This window comes from Caretta caretta, chromosome 4, assembly GCF_965140235.1.
Source record: "Caretta caretta isolate rCarCar2 chromosome 4, rCarCar1.hap1, whole genome shotgun sequence".
NCBI lineage: Eukaryota > Metazoa > Chordata > Testudines > Cheloniidae > Caretta > Caretta caretta.
In genome coordinates this window covers 63,901,639-63,917,286 of record NC_134209.1, presented here as the reverse complement: position 1 = coordinate 63,917,286, position 15,648 = coordinate 63,901,639, and the positions used below count along the sequence as shown (strand labels likewise).

Here is a 15,648-nt window from a genome sequence, read left to right as displayed (position 1 = left end):
AAATAAGTCAAGGTGATAGCGACACAATCCATTAACAAAGACTAACTGCGTTCTGCGTTAAAAAATGAATTTTTTTTTTTTTTTAAATGGGAAGGATAATCTTGAAGACTTAGTACAACTGTGCATACTGCACTGAATCAAATAGGTTGCAGGCCTCAGGAGAAATGTCCAAAGTTTTGTATCTTTTCGATAAGGTTGACTTTAATAAACATGGAAAAAAAAGCACAGGAACAGAGCTGTGCAGACTTCTGAATGTTTATTCATGGAAGGAAGAAGTCAAAGTACTATATGTATACTGCTCTACACGGCAGGTCTAGAATAGTGTAGCAGACAGTAATATTACCATCATTTCACTCATTTTGACAAAGTTAGATACTTCGCTCTTAAAAGGCAGTTCTACGCTGTAGTCTTTAGTTTTAAAGATAAGGCGTTTTAGTCCCACGTACTTAGATGTTAACTTGAAATGTTGGTCTTAAGTAGTTTTTTAAAAATGAATCTCCACCTGGGTTCACAAAAGGTAATCGGGGATAAGTAACTGAGTCTTATTCGACGTGAGGTGTAACTTCATTTTATACTTAACCAGATCCATTCCCATTTCTGTTACGTTGTTTAAAACTCCAAGGTGTAGGCATCCAATTCAGAGTAAGTAAACAACAATGTGTAAGCCTTTCAAAAACGGACAAAACAGATATTGTAGAGCAGCCATATACAGCCATAAATTTTTAGAAAGTCAAGATTTATATTTTTACAGAACAGAAGAACACAACTGACCCTTCCAAAAATATTTTTAAACAGCCACTTTAAAAATAACATCTTCAGTTTTTTTTTCTACCTAAAGTGTTTTGAGTTATCCAAGATCACTATAAACTCATCCAGAGAAACAAAACATTGCTCTTTTTGTTTACTTTGTGCATTAGACCGCATTACATGTAATCAGCCAATCCCACAGGCAGTCAGTCAATTTCCTGTTTGTGTAGGTTTTTCCACACACCAATGGGAGAGAAAAAAGCCATCTAAAAATATTCACCAGATGAATGCAACCGTAAAACAAAGAAAAATTGCCAAGGAGACATAAAGGTGGGTGTAGTTTCTTTTAACCCATTTTCTGAAGGTAACTAGATTAAGTTTTTGAGATGTGTCAGTGGCAAAGTGAACTAGTCATTTAATCTTTAGAAAACCTATTGCCAAACCTCAACCAGATCACAAGTGAAATTATTTTGTTTGATCATTCTAATTTGTTCACATCCTTTGGAGAGTGTGGACTTTTTCTGTATTTCTATTAATATTATCTCTGTTTACCTGCTTGATATTATTCTGTATAACTGCATGGAGTTAAGTGAAAGGAGTTTACGGGTTTACAAAAAGGACACTAAACACTGACAGATGTAAGACACCTCCGGAGAGAATACCAAGGATCCTCAACAGAACTACAGAGATATTGAATGGGAAAGACCTGGCTCCAAAAGAGAAATCCCCCAAAAGAGAAGGTTCTTGCAAGGGAGCCAAACCAAACTAGCCCTGCTAAATAAGCCATAGTGAGAAAACAGAGGTGTTGAAGCCTAGGGACGCAGCCTACGAGTGATAGGAGGACTCCTTGTGCCACATAGACGTCCAGGGCCTATCACTAATAAGGTGCATTCTTGAGACTGCAGAAGGCATCACATGCTTTGTGCTCCATGAAGCATCTCAAGTCTCTATGACTGAGAACCTGATGCAGAGGCCTAGGATGGAAATAGCAGAGGTACTGCAAACAAGCCAAGATATTATAAGTTGTCAAAAAATTGTTAGGAAGCTTAAATGGCATCTACTTCCACTTTTCAAGGATCAAGATAGGTTGGTCTGACTTTCATGAGCACTAGTCATTTAAAAAAAAATTAGCAAAGAAGTTTTCCTGATCCACATTTGCTGCTTTTAGTATTTATTTCAAGTCTTTGCTGTTGTTCACATAAACACCTGAAAGGTGCACATTTCAAGGACCTGGCGCTTTCAAAGGAGCATTTTATTAAAACCAAGCAAAATATAAAGAAACGTTAACTAAACAACAAAATAAATAAATAATAAATACCCTAGTTCTTACATAGTGCTTTGTAGCAGGAGCTGTCCAAGCACTTTACAAAGGTTAGTATGACTATCCTCATTTTACAGATGGTGTAAATAAACTGGAACTTACACTTCTAGGTAAAGTGTATATTTTAAAAGACAAACGGACCCTTGATTCAATTGTGCAACTGCTTTACCGCTATGCTCCTCTTCACTGTACACTCAAATTTATATTTCTCTGGCAGAAGTTTGGTACTTGTTTATATTCTCACATTATATCAACTTATTTGTTATTAATATCAAACTAATTAATTATGCAGATATTACTTAAATTGATCCTACAGCACTTTCTACACTGTGCACCTGAATTTGGATTATTCTGTGTATGCTCTCTAGCAATCTTAGAGGTATGTGCGCCACTAATCTATGCATAATTTTAAAGGATGTCACGTATAAGTATAACCAGGGGTAGAGATTAAGCCCCAGATCCACAAAGGTATTTTAGGCTCCTAACTTCCACTGAGTTCAATGCAAAATGGGAGACTAAACACCTTTAGGATCTGGGCCTAAGACACCAAGACACAGCGGTCTTCATTTAAAAAAAGATTCCTGAACTGCAACAGATTTCAGTATTAAAACTAAAACCCTCCTATCAAGTTCTCTTTAAACAGAGCAATGAAACCAGAGGCACATTGCTAGCATGACCTACAAGAGGACTGATCATTCTGCCCCATTGTCTCAAGGCACAGATTGAGGTACTTCCCCTGAGCCAAATCTTCCTTTGGATACCAACACAACGAAAGGGGGAATAAAAAGGGTACTTTTTTATTGGTGTGAGACAATGGGGCAGAAACCTTCAAGAAGTTTCCAAGAACATTTTAGGTCCCCAGGTTCAGGACAAGATGCCTCGGATTGTCAACAGAATGTTGGTGCTGGTCTCTCTCAAACATCTTAATCTGCATCCGTTTTATCAGAGAGCTAGGAGACTTAATACAGAGAATCTCCAAAAGGTCAGACTAGATAATCACAATGGTACCTTCTGGAAGATGGCCCGTAAAACGGATTACCACACGGATCAGCACAGCCAAGGAGTCAGTATGTCACTGGGATAAAGAAAGTCTTCAGATGTTCCTCGGAGAGGCTGGAAGTGCCGAAGAGGGACAAACCATAAGTAACATTATTAGTGATTCTCTTCCAAGGCATAAAGTTCCTATTGTTAGACAATCACAAAAGAAAAGAATCTGGATACTGGGAAGTCAAGGCAGTCTGAGACACCTTAACCCACTTGGTAAGAATCAACTCAGCAGCTTTTTGGACAAAACAATTTACAACTATGAATCAGTGTTTATGATCAACTTCTTAATAATGTAGGCCAGAGAAGTTCAAAAACTGCCCCTACTGAACTGTAAATAATGGACAACATGAGAGTTTTAGAACCATCAGATTTTACTTCTGGAAAATCTAATAACTTTCCAAAAATGTATTAATTTCTAATATTAACACAAAACAATTTCTAACATTGTTCTTTAACTCTTCCAGAGCCTCAAAGTTTTGTATTTAAGTTACAGTACTGCAAGGCACATACAGAACCTCCTCCTTTCAAATACAGAGCAGATATACTTCCTGAAATAATTTAGAAATCCCCAAAACAATTAGAAATACTACAAATTTAGTTCAGTTAAAAACTTTGTTCCTACGAGACCATGCACATTTCTTGAAAATGATTTAGCAAACGTGTATAAATGACTCTTTACATTTGTACTCAAAATGCAAATATAATGAATCTGAATAACTCCCACCCTGGAAAGTACTGTAGCAGGTCATGTTTTAAAATTTAAGTTATTGCCTTCATTATAAAGGTGCATCCTCTCTGCCACCATTAAGATTTCCAGACTTATGAAGGAAAAAATGTGTATGCAATTATGCCCACCTGAAAGCATTCCACTATTGAATAACCATCTCTCTTTTAGAAGAATATGAACGAACTCTCTCCTCTTCCTTTATTCAGTGGATTGAGATGGTACAAACTGATTTAATTGCATTTATTAAATGTTATGCAGCATCATTAGGGATTACATACAAATCTTTTCTTCCCCACTCTTCTCTTTTTTAGCCAAGCACATCTTGCTATTAAAACAATAGGATTTAAGAGGTAGTTTTCTCCATGATGTACTTATTTATTTCAAATAAAACCAAAACAAACAAAATTAACATTTGTTTTATGAACAAGGATTAGGTCTCAAAAACAAAAGCTTGGTATGATATTTGAAGCAGTTCAGTGGTTTAACAGTCTTAAACAGCCGGGGGAACTGTTTTGGAACCAATGTATTCTAGGTCTTCCTCAAAACACTAGTCTACCAATAGTACTGAATCCTCCTCCACCCCCGCCACCTGTGGGTCCACAGCTTCCTGGGGGATCATTGTCATCAAATCCATTGGGTCGAAAAGAGCATGAGGCCGAGGCTGCTTGTAATGCTTGTGTTCGAGCACTAAGTTCTTGCTCCTGAAATTAAAGAATACAGGCAGTTAAAAACTCCAAAATTGAAACTTATTTCATTTATCTAAACTTGTTTTAAGCGCTACTTCAGTAAGAACCAGGTACATCACAAACTAGGAAAAATAAGAAAACTACAAACCATACAATGGATTCTCTATTAAATTGTTTTACTTTTTTGTTTTCAACTTGCAGTGGGACAGTATCCAGGGTCTATTTCAGAAAGCGAACCATTACTGAAGATGAGCAAGGATATCAGAATCTGGCCCTAACTAACTAACAAACATGACTGAAGACAGAGACAGTCTCACCAGGATTTGAGTTTAGAAGTACGGTACAGAGCTTATCTTGTCACAGAACCTCTCATGTTCAAAAGCTGAATGAAACCCCCTTTTTTTTAAGCTGCAACTGACACCTCTGACATTAAACTGTTGCAGGATATTGGAATTGCACTGGCACAAAAGGCAAAAAACATGGATGATGTATTAGTGCCTATTCATTCAATATGGTTTATCCAACTTTTTCTTAAAGAGCTGTTGTGTGGTAGCTCTGTCAGTTATAGGATATTACAAGTCTCATGCAGGCTGAGATACTGAATCAGAGTAAGGATGGACATTGCTAAAAAGAAAAAGGTTCCAGGGAACTTCCTTCTACCCAGCTACTGGGACCACTAAGCATATCTTGCTAAAGCTGAGGGAATTCAGACAATTTCTTTTGCGCATCACCTAGACCCTTATAATGCAAGAGCATGGGACAGAGCCAATGATTAAAAAAACCCTTGTGTTACAGCACCTGTCTAACATTCATATGATAGTGTATGTGTAATTTCTGTGATGCTAAAAATAGCTTGTGCATATTTAAGTTACTCGTACGGCCAAAAAATGCAGCCTTAAATTTGAAGCTATTTAACTCACTCCCTCATCATTAAACACGGACAGAAGGGCCTACTTAATTCAGATTTACTTTGCTTTTGGAATTTGAAGGCAGACACTTAATATGAATAGGCAGAGCTTATGCTGGCTATGTCTGAGTGACAACAGTAAACTGTCTCCAGTCACAGAAGGACAAGAATGCAATCCAAAGTTCATAGGAAATATTAAATTCCACATAACTTCTAGCTCAAGTGTTACTGAGAGATACTAAAGGAATGGTTCCAATATGCTGTTGCTAGAGCCTTTGTTTTAATACAATTCAAATGTAATTGGAGTTTCTCATTATGAGCTGTAAATTTACTATAGATTAGCTATCCAAACATTCAAAAGTAAATGTGAAACTCTAATTTAGATTGCAAAACTTCTAGGCTAGTCATGTTCTCTGAATTGAATACATTTATTGTGTTTTAAAGCTTTAAACTAGAAAGTTCATTATATAGATTTATAACTAAGGATTTTTATTACAGCATTATGGCAGTCAACTAGAAGCATGAATATATGTTAAGTTGTCCTACTGCAGAAGTTCCTATAGAATTTGAGTTTGACAGGTATATAATATAGCTAGTAGTTAAACTGGTCCAGATGGGACAAATTTTTTTCCCCCTCCCACAAAAAACCCCAAAACATCTGCTTAATTTAAACTGCTTGCGCAAGCAGGTTAACACTATGCCAAGTGTCGCATTACTTTAAAGCCTTTAGTACATGTACAAAGTAAGTTACAGTCATGAGAACCATAAATGACTGACTTTTAAAAATCTCATCCATAACACTGTATTGCTGGTATTTTGCTCCCTTCCCTCTGTGGCTGTGGAGGGAGAGGGGATAAAAAGAAGAGAAATTAGCGGTTTGCCATTCCTATGCCATCAGTAACAGTAAGATTGTGCCTTTACCACTAATGCTCCGTATCATCAACAAAGTGTTTTTGTTTTTTTTTTAACTGTGGTGTTTCTTGGGAAACACTACTGGCAGCAGCAGAGGTACAGTGATCTCCTTCAGGACCATGAAGTGAATTGTGTATAGGGGACTCTCATACTAAACTGGAACCCCAGAACAGTGCACCGATTTGCAATAAAGAGTATAGAAGAGTTAAAAGAAAGACTCCCATCAGTGATCTTGGGAGATATTGTTTAGCAGTAACTACAACAGGGCAACCTAGTTCCATTCATGATCATAGCTTAGTTACTACAGCATGTGCTAAAAAACCTTTGGTACAATATATGTAAGATATATGTACATACTATAAAATTACCCTTCTATAGAGGCACAAAAGTATTTGAACACTTCTAGATAGAGTACATCTATTTAAAAAAATAAATGCTTTCTAGTGTCTCCAATGCTAAAAAATACCTCCAAAAGAACTGTATGGTTTATGTTCCAACAAAACACTTCACTATGTCTTAGCAATTTTAAGTGTTTGCCTGAAAGAAGAAAATCTATTGGCACAAAATTCTAAATGTAACAATGTTACAACTTGAGAATAGAGCTCTATGTTGAGCAAGTCATCAATACATATTCCTCCTGCTTCCAATATGAGATAGACAATACAGAGAAACAAGTCTCATTAATGCAGTTGTTCCCAGATTTTAATAATCCATCAGATTTTAGTGAAACATACTCAACTTAATTTTAAATAGGAAAGCAAGTAACATATTAACATCCCATACAGAGTTAAGTACAAATAACTGCTTTCATTCCTCTTTCAGATAATCAGAAGCTAAATTCCTAAGCAAACTTTTTAATTTTGAAGTAAGACCTCTCTTGCTAACATATACTCAAAACATGAACTGGATTTAAATGGACAAGTTTGAACATCCACAGTTTAGAGGATAGCAAAAGGTTATCCTTCAATCCTTCTGTACACCATCCTCTTACATTGAATTTAGAAGCCTAGGCATTAGTTTGAGATGGATGGAAACTCAACATTGAAGAACATGTGTTTTTGTCAAGGAAAGGACATGATCTTGGCCTTAACAGGATACAACTTTATGAAAAAGCACAACTGAATATTGAGAGGTTGGAGTTTGAGGGAAGGATATAAGAGAGTAAAATAACCTCTAAAAATGGTAAAGATATGAAAAGAATAATTTGCTCTTTTTATTCCAAAGGGTAAGTTTTCAAAAGAACCATAAACATGGCTTCCATCTGTACACTACCAACTATGTGCAAAACTGATAGTTTACATGCACCAAACTCCATTTGCACACAAACACTGCTCAAAGTCATCATTTGGGTGATTGTGAATGTATATGGAAATCCTATTTTGACAATCTAGCCATCAGTTTATAGCAGTAGGTTTACAAAGAGCTTTCAGTGCCTGAAATTCTGTAGTATGGTTCAAAATCCCCACAGAAAAGATAACACTGTATTAAATTCTATTCATTTTTAGAGTAACCTGTAGGGTTCTAACACATTTCAACCCTATTAAATTCTACAGAATTTAATAGCAAGGATCTCATGTTAATTCTGAAACAAAAATAAGTGTAAATGTAATGAGATTATTCAACTGCTGATCATTTTAGCAAGAACATCCAGCTATTGGGTTTATCCCACAATCCTATACTGCCTCTCAGACCTCTGCAGGTGAGAAAAACTGCCCTCATCCAGCTACCCAAATCACCTGCTTCCCCCTCCCCCAAAATTTTATGATGCAGTTGTGTAGATAATACAAAAAACAAAAACAAAAAACCTACGACATAGCAAAAATGAAAGTGTGGACAATGTCAAAAACCCATGAATTTAATACCAAATGAACAGCAGGCTACAGTACTCAATGTATTCATTTTCATAATTAAAAGATTCTCTAAAGAAGCTACAACAGAGTTTCCAGTATGTCTCATTGGAGTGCCAGAGTTTGGGACCACTGTGCCACAGAATACACAGGACACAGATTAGATAGCTTCCATCTCAGTGACAGAATACTTTCAGACTTGTTTAATGCAAGATTCAGTTGCTTGAGACTGCAAGAAAGCTTCCAGCTAAGATTGCCATAGCAGTCTGACTCCACCATGAGCAGTTTTACTTTCACATGGAAATCTCCAGTTACGTAAAAATGTTATGGCTACAGTATCTTAAAAGTCTAGAATTTGCAAGTGCTAAGGCCTGAGTTTTACTATATTACATCCTTGCACTTATTGCTGCAGCACTGCTTTGCTCCAATAAAGGAGAAGTCTGGAGACCTGGGACTTAATTCAGTTGCAGTTTGTCCAGGAATTTTATGTCAACATCTATAAATAATCTTGTAGAGGTTGCCTAATTATGATCTTACTTGTAAGATATTTTACTTTATATTGTCAACTCTACAGAGCAAGGACAGATTTGGGTCTCTGAAGCAACTAGCACACTTCTGCACACTCAAAACAAAATATTTGTTATCAAACTATATCTGTACTAAAAATGGTAAGATTCATAGTTACATGTCAATAAAAAAATCTTGGAACAAAATGTGCTAAGGTAGACTATACCCACATGGTTGGTCTGTTTTGTCGGAGTTAAAACTATTGCCTATCCTTAATGTTATAAACATTAAGAAAGCAAACTGCTTAATTTTGTCATCCTGCTTCTGGGGCTGGCAGTTGAACTGGACCTAATACGAAAAACACATGAACGGGAGTGGGCAAAGGCCTTGTCCATCTACTGTGGCTAGTATTTAGTTTTGGAACCCACCTTTGCTCCCATTATTTTATGAAGCTCTATTCGTAACCTGCTATAGTTAAGGGCTTTTTTCCCTTTTTTCTGTCGGGCTAGAGAAGAAAGGACATGGAATTATAATTCAAAAAGGATAAATACTTGCCGTTAGAAAATTAGTAGGAGGCTTTCTTCCAAATGTAATTGTTTGTCTGGTACAGCTAGGAACCCAGACTAGAACAGTGGGCCTGTATTGCCAGAAGCTTTTAAAATATGTCTATGCAAGTCACACAAGAAAATATCAAGATTTCCATTTTACCTACATATTGTTACTATGCAGATTAACTTAATATTCAATAAGTACCCATTATAGATTTACAGTTAGTGAGATTTTATTTTTTCCTCACTGCTGTGAAACAAATTAAAAGGAGAGAGAAAGGTAAACAGATTGATGGAAGACAGGGCAATCTTGATTCAAAAGTGTCACCAACTATATCTCAGGCAGCTGTAAGACATTTAGAAGCTATATTCTACTCCTCTGTGCTTACTGAGCAGACAACAATCAGCATGTAAACACAGACTGTCAATTTGTGGTAATGCTTTACCACACAAAGTTTTAAAAATAGCGAGCCAAGAATAGGTTACAACATAAGCCCACAATTCTCTTCAGCACCTGGAGGTACCATAATAGTTCTTCACAGTGAGGGCTAGTGGGACTTTTCTAATTTCAATTTAGGTTTAGTAAACAGGATTATACTAAAATAATTTAACCCACTGTAAAAAGGGTATAAATAATAAAACCTTATTGTACTATACAAATAATCAGTGAACCCCAAAATGCAGGGGTTCTGAAACGCTCATAGCATGGACCATATTTATGGTATCACAAATATTTCCCTAACTTTCCTACATAATATATTTTTAGCTTCTTTTAATGCAATTTAGCAGGTAGCAATAAAAAACCCAGTACTGTTTGATCATCCAATCCTGGATTGATTACTAGTGGTCAAAGGACAGTTTGAGAGTCTCTGCCCTAGAAATACAGAAGGAGGTTAAAACATGAGAGTTCTTCCTATAAACATATTTCACATAATGCTGTGTACTGGTAAATTTGATTAAAATTTTACTATGTAATCCAACAGTTACTAGCGTAAGGGCAGCAGGATTTATGAGCTACAAGATTTTGAGATTAATCCCCAGAATGTTTAGAAGTAACCATTTTAGAAACTGCAAGCAAGTTGATCCACATTTTCCAGTCCTCAGGGGACTGTCACTCTTCACATTAGTTATGTTTTCATCTTACCTGTAAATACAGTTTATTATCTTTTGTAATAGCATCCATAAGCTCTTTCTGCAGAGGAGGGTCTCCGTTCACCCAGAGTCCATTTGCTGAATTGGCATTGAAACCACTACTACAATTCTGTTTTTTGTACAACAGCACATAAGCAGTGTCCTTTGGAAACCTACTGGTAATTTTCTGGACAGACTGAAATGAGGTAAACGTCACTCTGCTGTCATTAAATAGAAACCACTCTTTTGACATCTCATTAGCGTCCAGGTCATTTTCTATAACTGCATGGGAAATCTCCCCTGCCAACAAGCTGCTGTGGGAAGCTAAAGCCATAGTTTTTGATTGATGGCACAGCCCTAAGGAAGGCCCTGAACCAGTGATATTTCTGGCATAAGAATAATAATGCCCACTTTCAGAGGATATACCAGAGTGCACCACAACAGAACTTAACACATAGGGTACCAATTCTGGGCAGCACACTTCTTCAGCACCCGAAGGCTTCAGTTTTTTAGCAAGATTTTCTCCAGTGTCAGAGAATTCAACATCCACAGACCAGCCCCTTGATACTACACCTAAAGAGGATGCAGTTCTTTTGACCGGTAGTTCCAAAATAAGTGGTAGAGACACATTGTCCAGGATTTTGCGCCTTATATGACACTTTGGATCATATGAAAATCTGAGGAGAGTGAGAATGAGGTATTCAGGTTCCTCCATGATTTGCATAATTTTCTCTGCGTTCTGTAGAGAGGCACATTTTTCACAATAATACTTGTTGTCTCCATTTAGAATCTCAGGTGCCAGAAAATAATTCAGTAAGTCAGTAACTGAGGGAGTATTTTCACTTACTGGCTTCTGAGACACATTCTTACTATTCTGAACTTTGTACAGATCAGAATCTGTAACGTTCTCAGAGCTCAGCTCAGCAGGAAGAAGGTCTTTCAGAATTCCCTCATTCATAACTGTTTCACAGCCATCACTTACTGCCAGAGATGTATCAAGTGCTGATTCTTCAACAGGACTGGATGCTACAATACTAGTTTGCACCATGCAGTCATCTTTCACTTCAGAAGAGTGTGTTATGCTTTGCATGTCAACATTTTCCAACGAAGTGGGAGGACAAAATGCCAGCGATAGATCCGTGAAGGGTTCTTCTTTTTGAGAAGTACTTTTGCAGTTCAAACAGCATATACTGGTCTGTAGTTTCCCTCCAAACATTCTCTCTATCAATGTTCTTTCTTCACCTCCTGTGCAAGGTGCCTCAGTAAACACTTGTGCCTTGTTGGCAGTTTCCTGTGCCAAGGACTCGTCACTCATCATAGTCTCAGATGGCTTTGCTGAAGACAAAGCTTTCAAGGTTCTCTCTTCTTCATGCAGTCTGGAAAAAAAAATCCAACAGATGCATTGTTTCCAAATATATTTCTGAACGTCATTTTATACAGCTCTTAAGGTTTTTTCCCATCTATACTAAATGTACAGTAGAATAAAAAGCTTGGCTAGATGTTGCTTAAATTATGAACATTTGGGTCAATATTTTACATATTAACTTAAAACTCAAATGTCAATGCCACCAGAAAAGCAAACAGATTATGCCTATTACAGCACAACTCTGTACGCAGACAGTTTTGGATGAGAATTAGAATATTAAAGAATGTACTCATGTCACCAAATACTAATCAAGAGACATGCTAATCAAAAGACGTGGGATGTTGTGAAGGCCAAGTCCATAAAATGGTTCAAACAAGAACTAGATAAATTCATGAAGGATAGGTCCATCAATGGCTATTAGCCAGGATGGGCAGGAATGGTGTCCCTAGCCACTGTTTGCCAGAAGCTGGGAATGAGCGACAGGGGATGGATCACTTGATGATAACCTGTTCTGGGGCACCTGGCACTGGCCACCGTTGGAAGACAGGATACTGGTCTGACCCAGTAGGGCCATTCTTTGATATATATTAAAATAAATAATTTTATTTATAAAATATAAAATAAATAGTCATTTCTGATTGAATGACTTCTGATTCAGTAAGAAAGCTAAAAAAAGGTATTATTTATAGTGCCATATGGCATGCATAGCATTTTCATGGCTATAAAATTTATCCCATTCCCAAGGAACTTAAAGTTAGAATGAAAATGCAAATATGAAAAAACAAAAAAAGAAGAAGAGAGCACAGGTGGTCCTTTGGGGACACTACTGCACATCTGGAACAGTTTTCCACAAAGTGAGAGGCAAGAGCTGGTTTCATCATAGCTTAAGTATCTCTGCTTGATTCAGAGGAGAGATCTGAATCCACAACACCTACCTCTCAGGTGAGTACTTAATCACCAGTGCATAGATCTGTTCTCTCTCTCTTTTTGGCCCAATGAGCATTCAAGTGTTTATATAAAGTGTAAGCTTCCACAGGGAAACAGAGGCCCATCCAAGAATAGTCTTATCCTTGAGGTCAGGGTGCTCACCTGGCAGTGAGATCAGAGTTCAAATCTCTTTTCCAGAGTGGGGACTCAAACCTGGATCTCCCACATACCAAATGAGTGTCCCAACTACTGGTCTAAAAGAGGGAATGGATGGAAACGTACACGTTTGCTGGCCCTGAAAAACTTTCCCTGGGCCAAATCTATTAGGCCAAATTCACAAATAGTTGTGAGTCAACCATAACTATTTTTTTTTGGGGGGGGGGGGGGGGGAAGGGAAATCTGTCTGAAAAATTTCACCCACCTCTAGTCACAACATCTATGAGGTAGGTAGGTATCCAGATTTACAGTGGATACACTGAGGCATAAAAGTTAAGCGGTACACACATCATGCATCACTTAAGTAGCGGAGTCAGGAATAGGACCCAGAAATCTTGACTCCCAATCTTGCACTGTAACAATCAGATGACCACTCAATTAAAATTAAGCATTCTACAAGCCTAAAGATTATCATTAACTTAATCATTACTGTACCTGTCTAGCAGAAACCTGAGATATTCTGAGCAGTCTTGCTGGGATCTAGGAGTAAACCATGGTGGCCTGGAAGCCTCAAAGAAAATCCGAGGCGCATATGCCTCCCTCTGTCGGCAGTAATAATAAAACAATAAACCAATATATATATATAAGTCTTACTAAATAACTTGGCTAAATTGTCTCATCACCTTTTTGACATCTGAACTTTGACTCATTTTAAAGGAATTGAAGAATATTTAACATATGGAACACAACATTTCTTTGAAAAAGAACTAGAACTGTCAAGTGACTAAAAAAATTAATTGCACGATTAATCACACGGTCAATAATAGAATGCCATTTATTTAAAACAGTTTGGGATATTTTCTACATTTTCAAATATATTTATTTCAATTGCAACACAGAATACAGAGTGTACAGCGCTCATTTTATATTACTGATTGCAAATATTTGCACTGTAAAAAATTCTCTTCAATTCACTTCATACAAGGACTGTACTGCAATCTCTTTATCATGAAAGTTGAACTTACAAATGTAGAATTATGTACAAAAACTGCATTCAAAAATAAAACAATGTAAAACTTCAGAGCCTACAAGTCCATTCAGTCCTACTTTTTGTTCAGCCAGTTGCTAAGACAACCAAGTTTGTTTACATGTGCAGGAGATAACGTCACCCACTTCTTGTTTACAGTATCAGTTGAATGTGAGAACAAGCGTTCACATGGTACTGTTGTAGCCGGCTTCACAAGATATTTATGTGCGAAATGCACTAAAGATGCATATGTTCCTTCATGCTTTAACCACCATTCCCAAGGACATGCATCCATGCTGATAATGGGTTCTGCTCAATAACCATCCAAAGCAATGCAAGCTGCTGCATGTTCATTTTCATCACCTAAGTCAGATGCCACCAGTAGAAGGTTGATTTTCTTGTGGTGATTCGGGTTCTGTAGTTTTCACATCAATGTTCTTTTTTAAGACTTCTGAAAACATGCTCTACACTTTAGATTCTTAAATCTTGGGTCGAGTGCTGTAGCTATCTTTAGAAATCTCACATTGGTACCTTCTTTGCGTTTAGTGAAATCTGCAGTGAAAGTGTTCTTAAAATGAACATGTGCTGGGTCATCATCCGAGACAGCTATAACATGAAATATATGGCAGAATGAGGGTAAAACAGAGTAGGAGACATAATTCTCCCCCAACAAGTTCAATCACAAATGTAATGAACGCATCATTTTTTTAACGAGCGTCATCAGCATGGAAGCGTGTTCTCTGGAATCGTGGCGAAAGCATAAATGGGCATATGAAAGTTTAGCATAACTGGCATGTAAATACCTTGCAATGCTGGCTACAAAAGTGCTATGCGAACGCCTCTTCTCACTTTCAGGTGACATTGTAAATAAGAAGCGGGCAGCTCTGTAAATGTAAACAAGCTTGTTTGTCTTAGCAATTGGCTGAACAATAGGTAGGACTGAGTGGACTTGTAGGCTCTAAAGTTTTACATTGTTTTGTTTGAGTGCAGTTATGGAAAACATTTGTAAGTTGCACTTACACGATAAAGATAAAAGAGGTTACATGATAATGTAGTTGCACTACAGCAGTGTTTTTCAAAGTTTGGGTTGCGACCTAGTGTTGGGTCGCAGCATGTAAGACACTGGGTTGCCTTGCTCAGTGACCCAGTGGCTCTGGTCAGCACTGCCAACTGGGAAGTTAAAAGTCCCGTTGGCGATGCTGTCCAGCTAAGGCAGGCTAGTGTCTACCTGCTCCAACATTGCGCTGCACCCTGGAAGCAGCCAGAAGCGGGTCCAACTTCTAGGCAGGGGGCCCACGGGGCTCCACGTGCTGCCCCCGCCATGAGCACTGGCTCCACACGCCCATTGGCTGGATCCCAGGACAATGGGAGCTGGGGGAGGGGTAACGGGGGTGCCTGCGGGCGAGAGCCACGCAGAACCACTTGCGTACCTCAGCCTAGGAACCAGACTTGCTGCTGGCCGCTTCTGGGGTGCAGCATGGTCTGCGGTGCCAGGACAGGCAGGAAGCCTGCCTCTGCAGCCTGACTGCGCCACTGCCTGGGAGCCACCGAAGGTAAGTCTGCGCCCCAATCCCCTGCCCTGAGCCCCCCCAACCCAGAACCTCTTCCTGCACCTCAAACATCTCATCTCAAGCCCCACCCTAGAGCCATGATGCCCTGCCGCACCCCAACCCCCTGCCCAAGCCCTGAGCCCCCTCCAAACCCAGAGCCCCTCCTGCAACCCAACCCCCTCATCCCCGGCTCCACCCAGGGCCCGCACCCCCTGCCCTGACCCCCTCCCACAGACCAGAGC

The 15,648-nt window shown here is 38.4% G+C and overlaps 1 protein-coding gene across 3 annotated transcripts in view; it reads right to left on the bottom strand.

The window, feature by feature from the left end:
* Window positions 1–239: 239 nt before the first annotated feature.
* The window catches only part of USP38 (ubiquitin specific peptidase 38), a 33,312-nt gene continuing 17,903 nt past the window's right edge, over window positions 240–15,648 (bottom strand). Inside the window, exons 8-12 of one of the 3 annotated variants that reach the window (XR_012668096.1) lie at window positions 13,325–13,431; window positions 10,394–11,756; window positions 3,971–4,543; window positions 3,077–3,181; window positions 240–666 (exon numbers count right to left, since the gene is read on the bottom strand). Coding sequence is in view for 1 of the 3 variants with exons in the window: in XM_048847012.2 (XP_048702969.2) it covers window positions 4,382–4,543; window positions 10,394–11,756; window positions 13,325–13,431 (1,632 nt within the window). In the remaining 2 variants the exon portion in view is untranslated. Of the gene's footprint in view, window positions 3,182–3,468; window positions 4,544–10,393; window positions 11,757–13,324; window positions 13,432–15,648 lie in introns of those variants that run through there. The other 2 variants (XR_012668095.1, XM_048847012.2) reach the window with 2 other exon arrangements.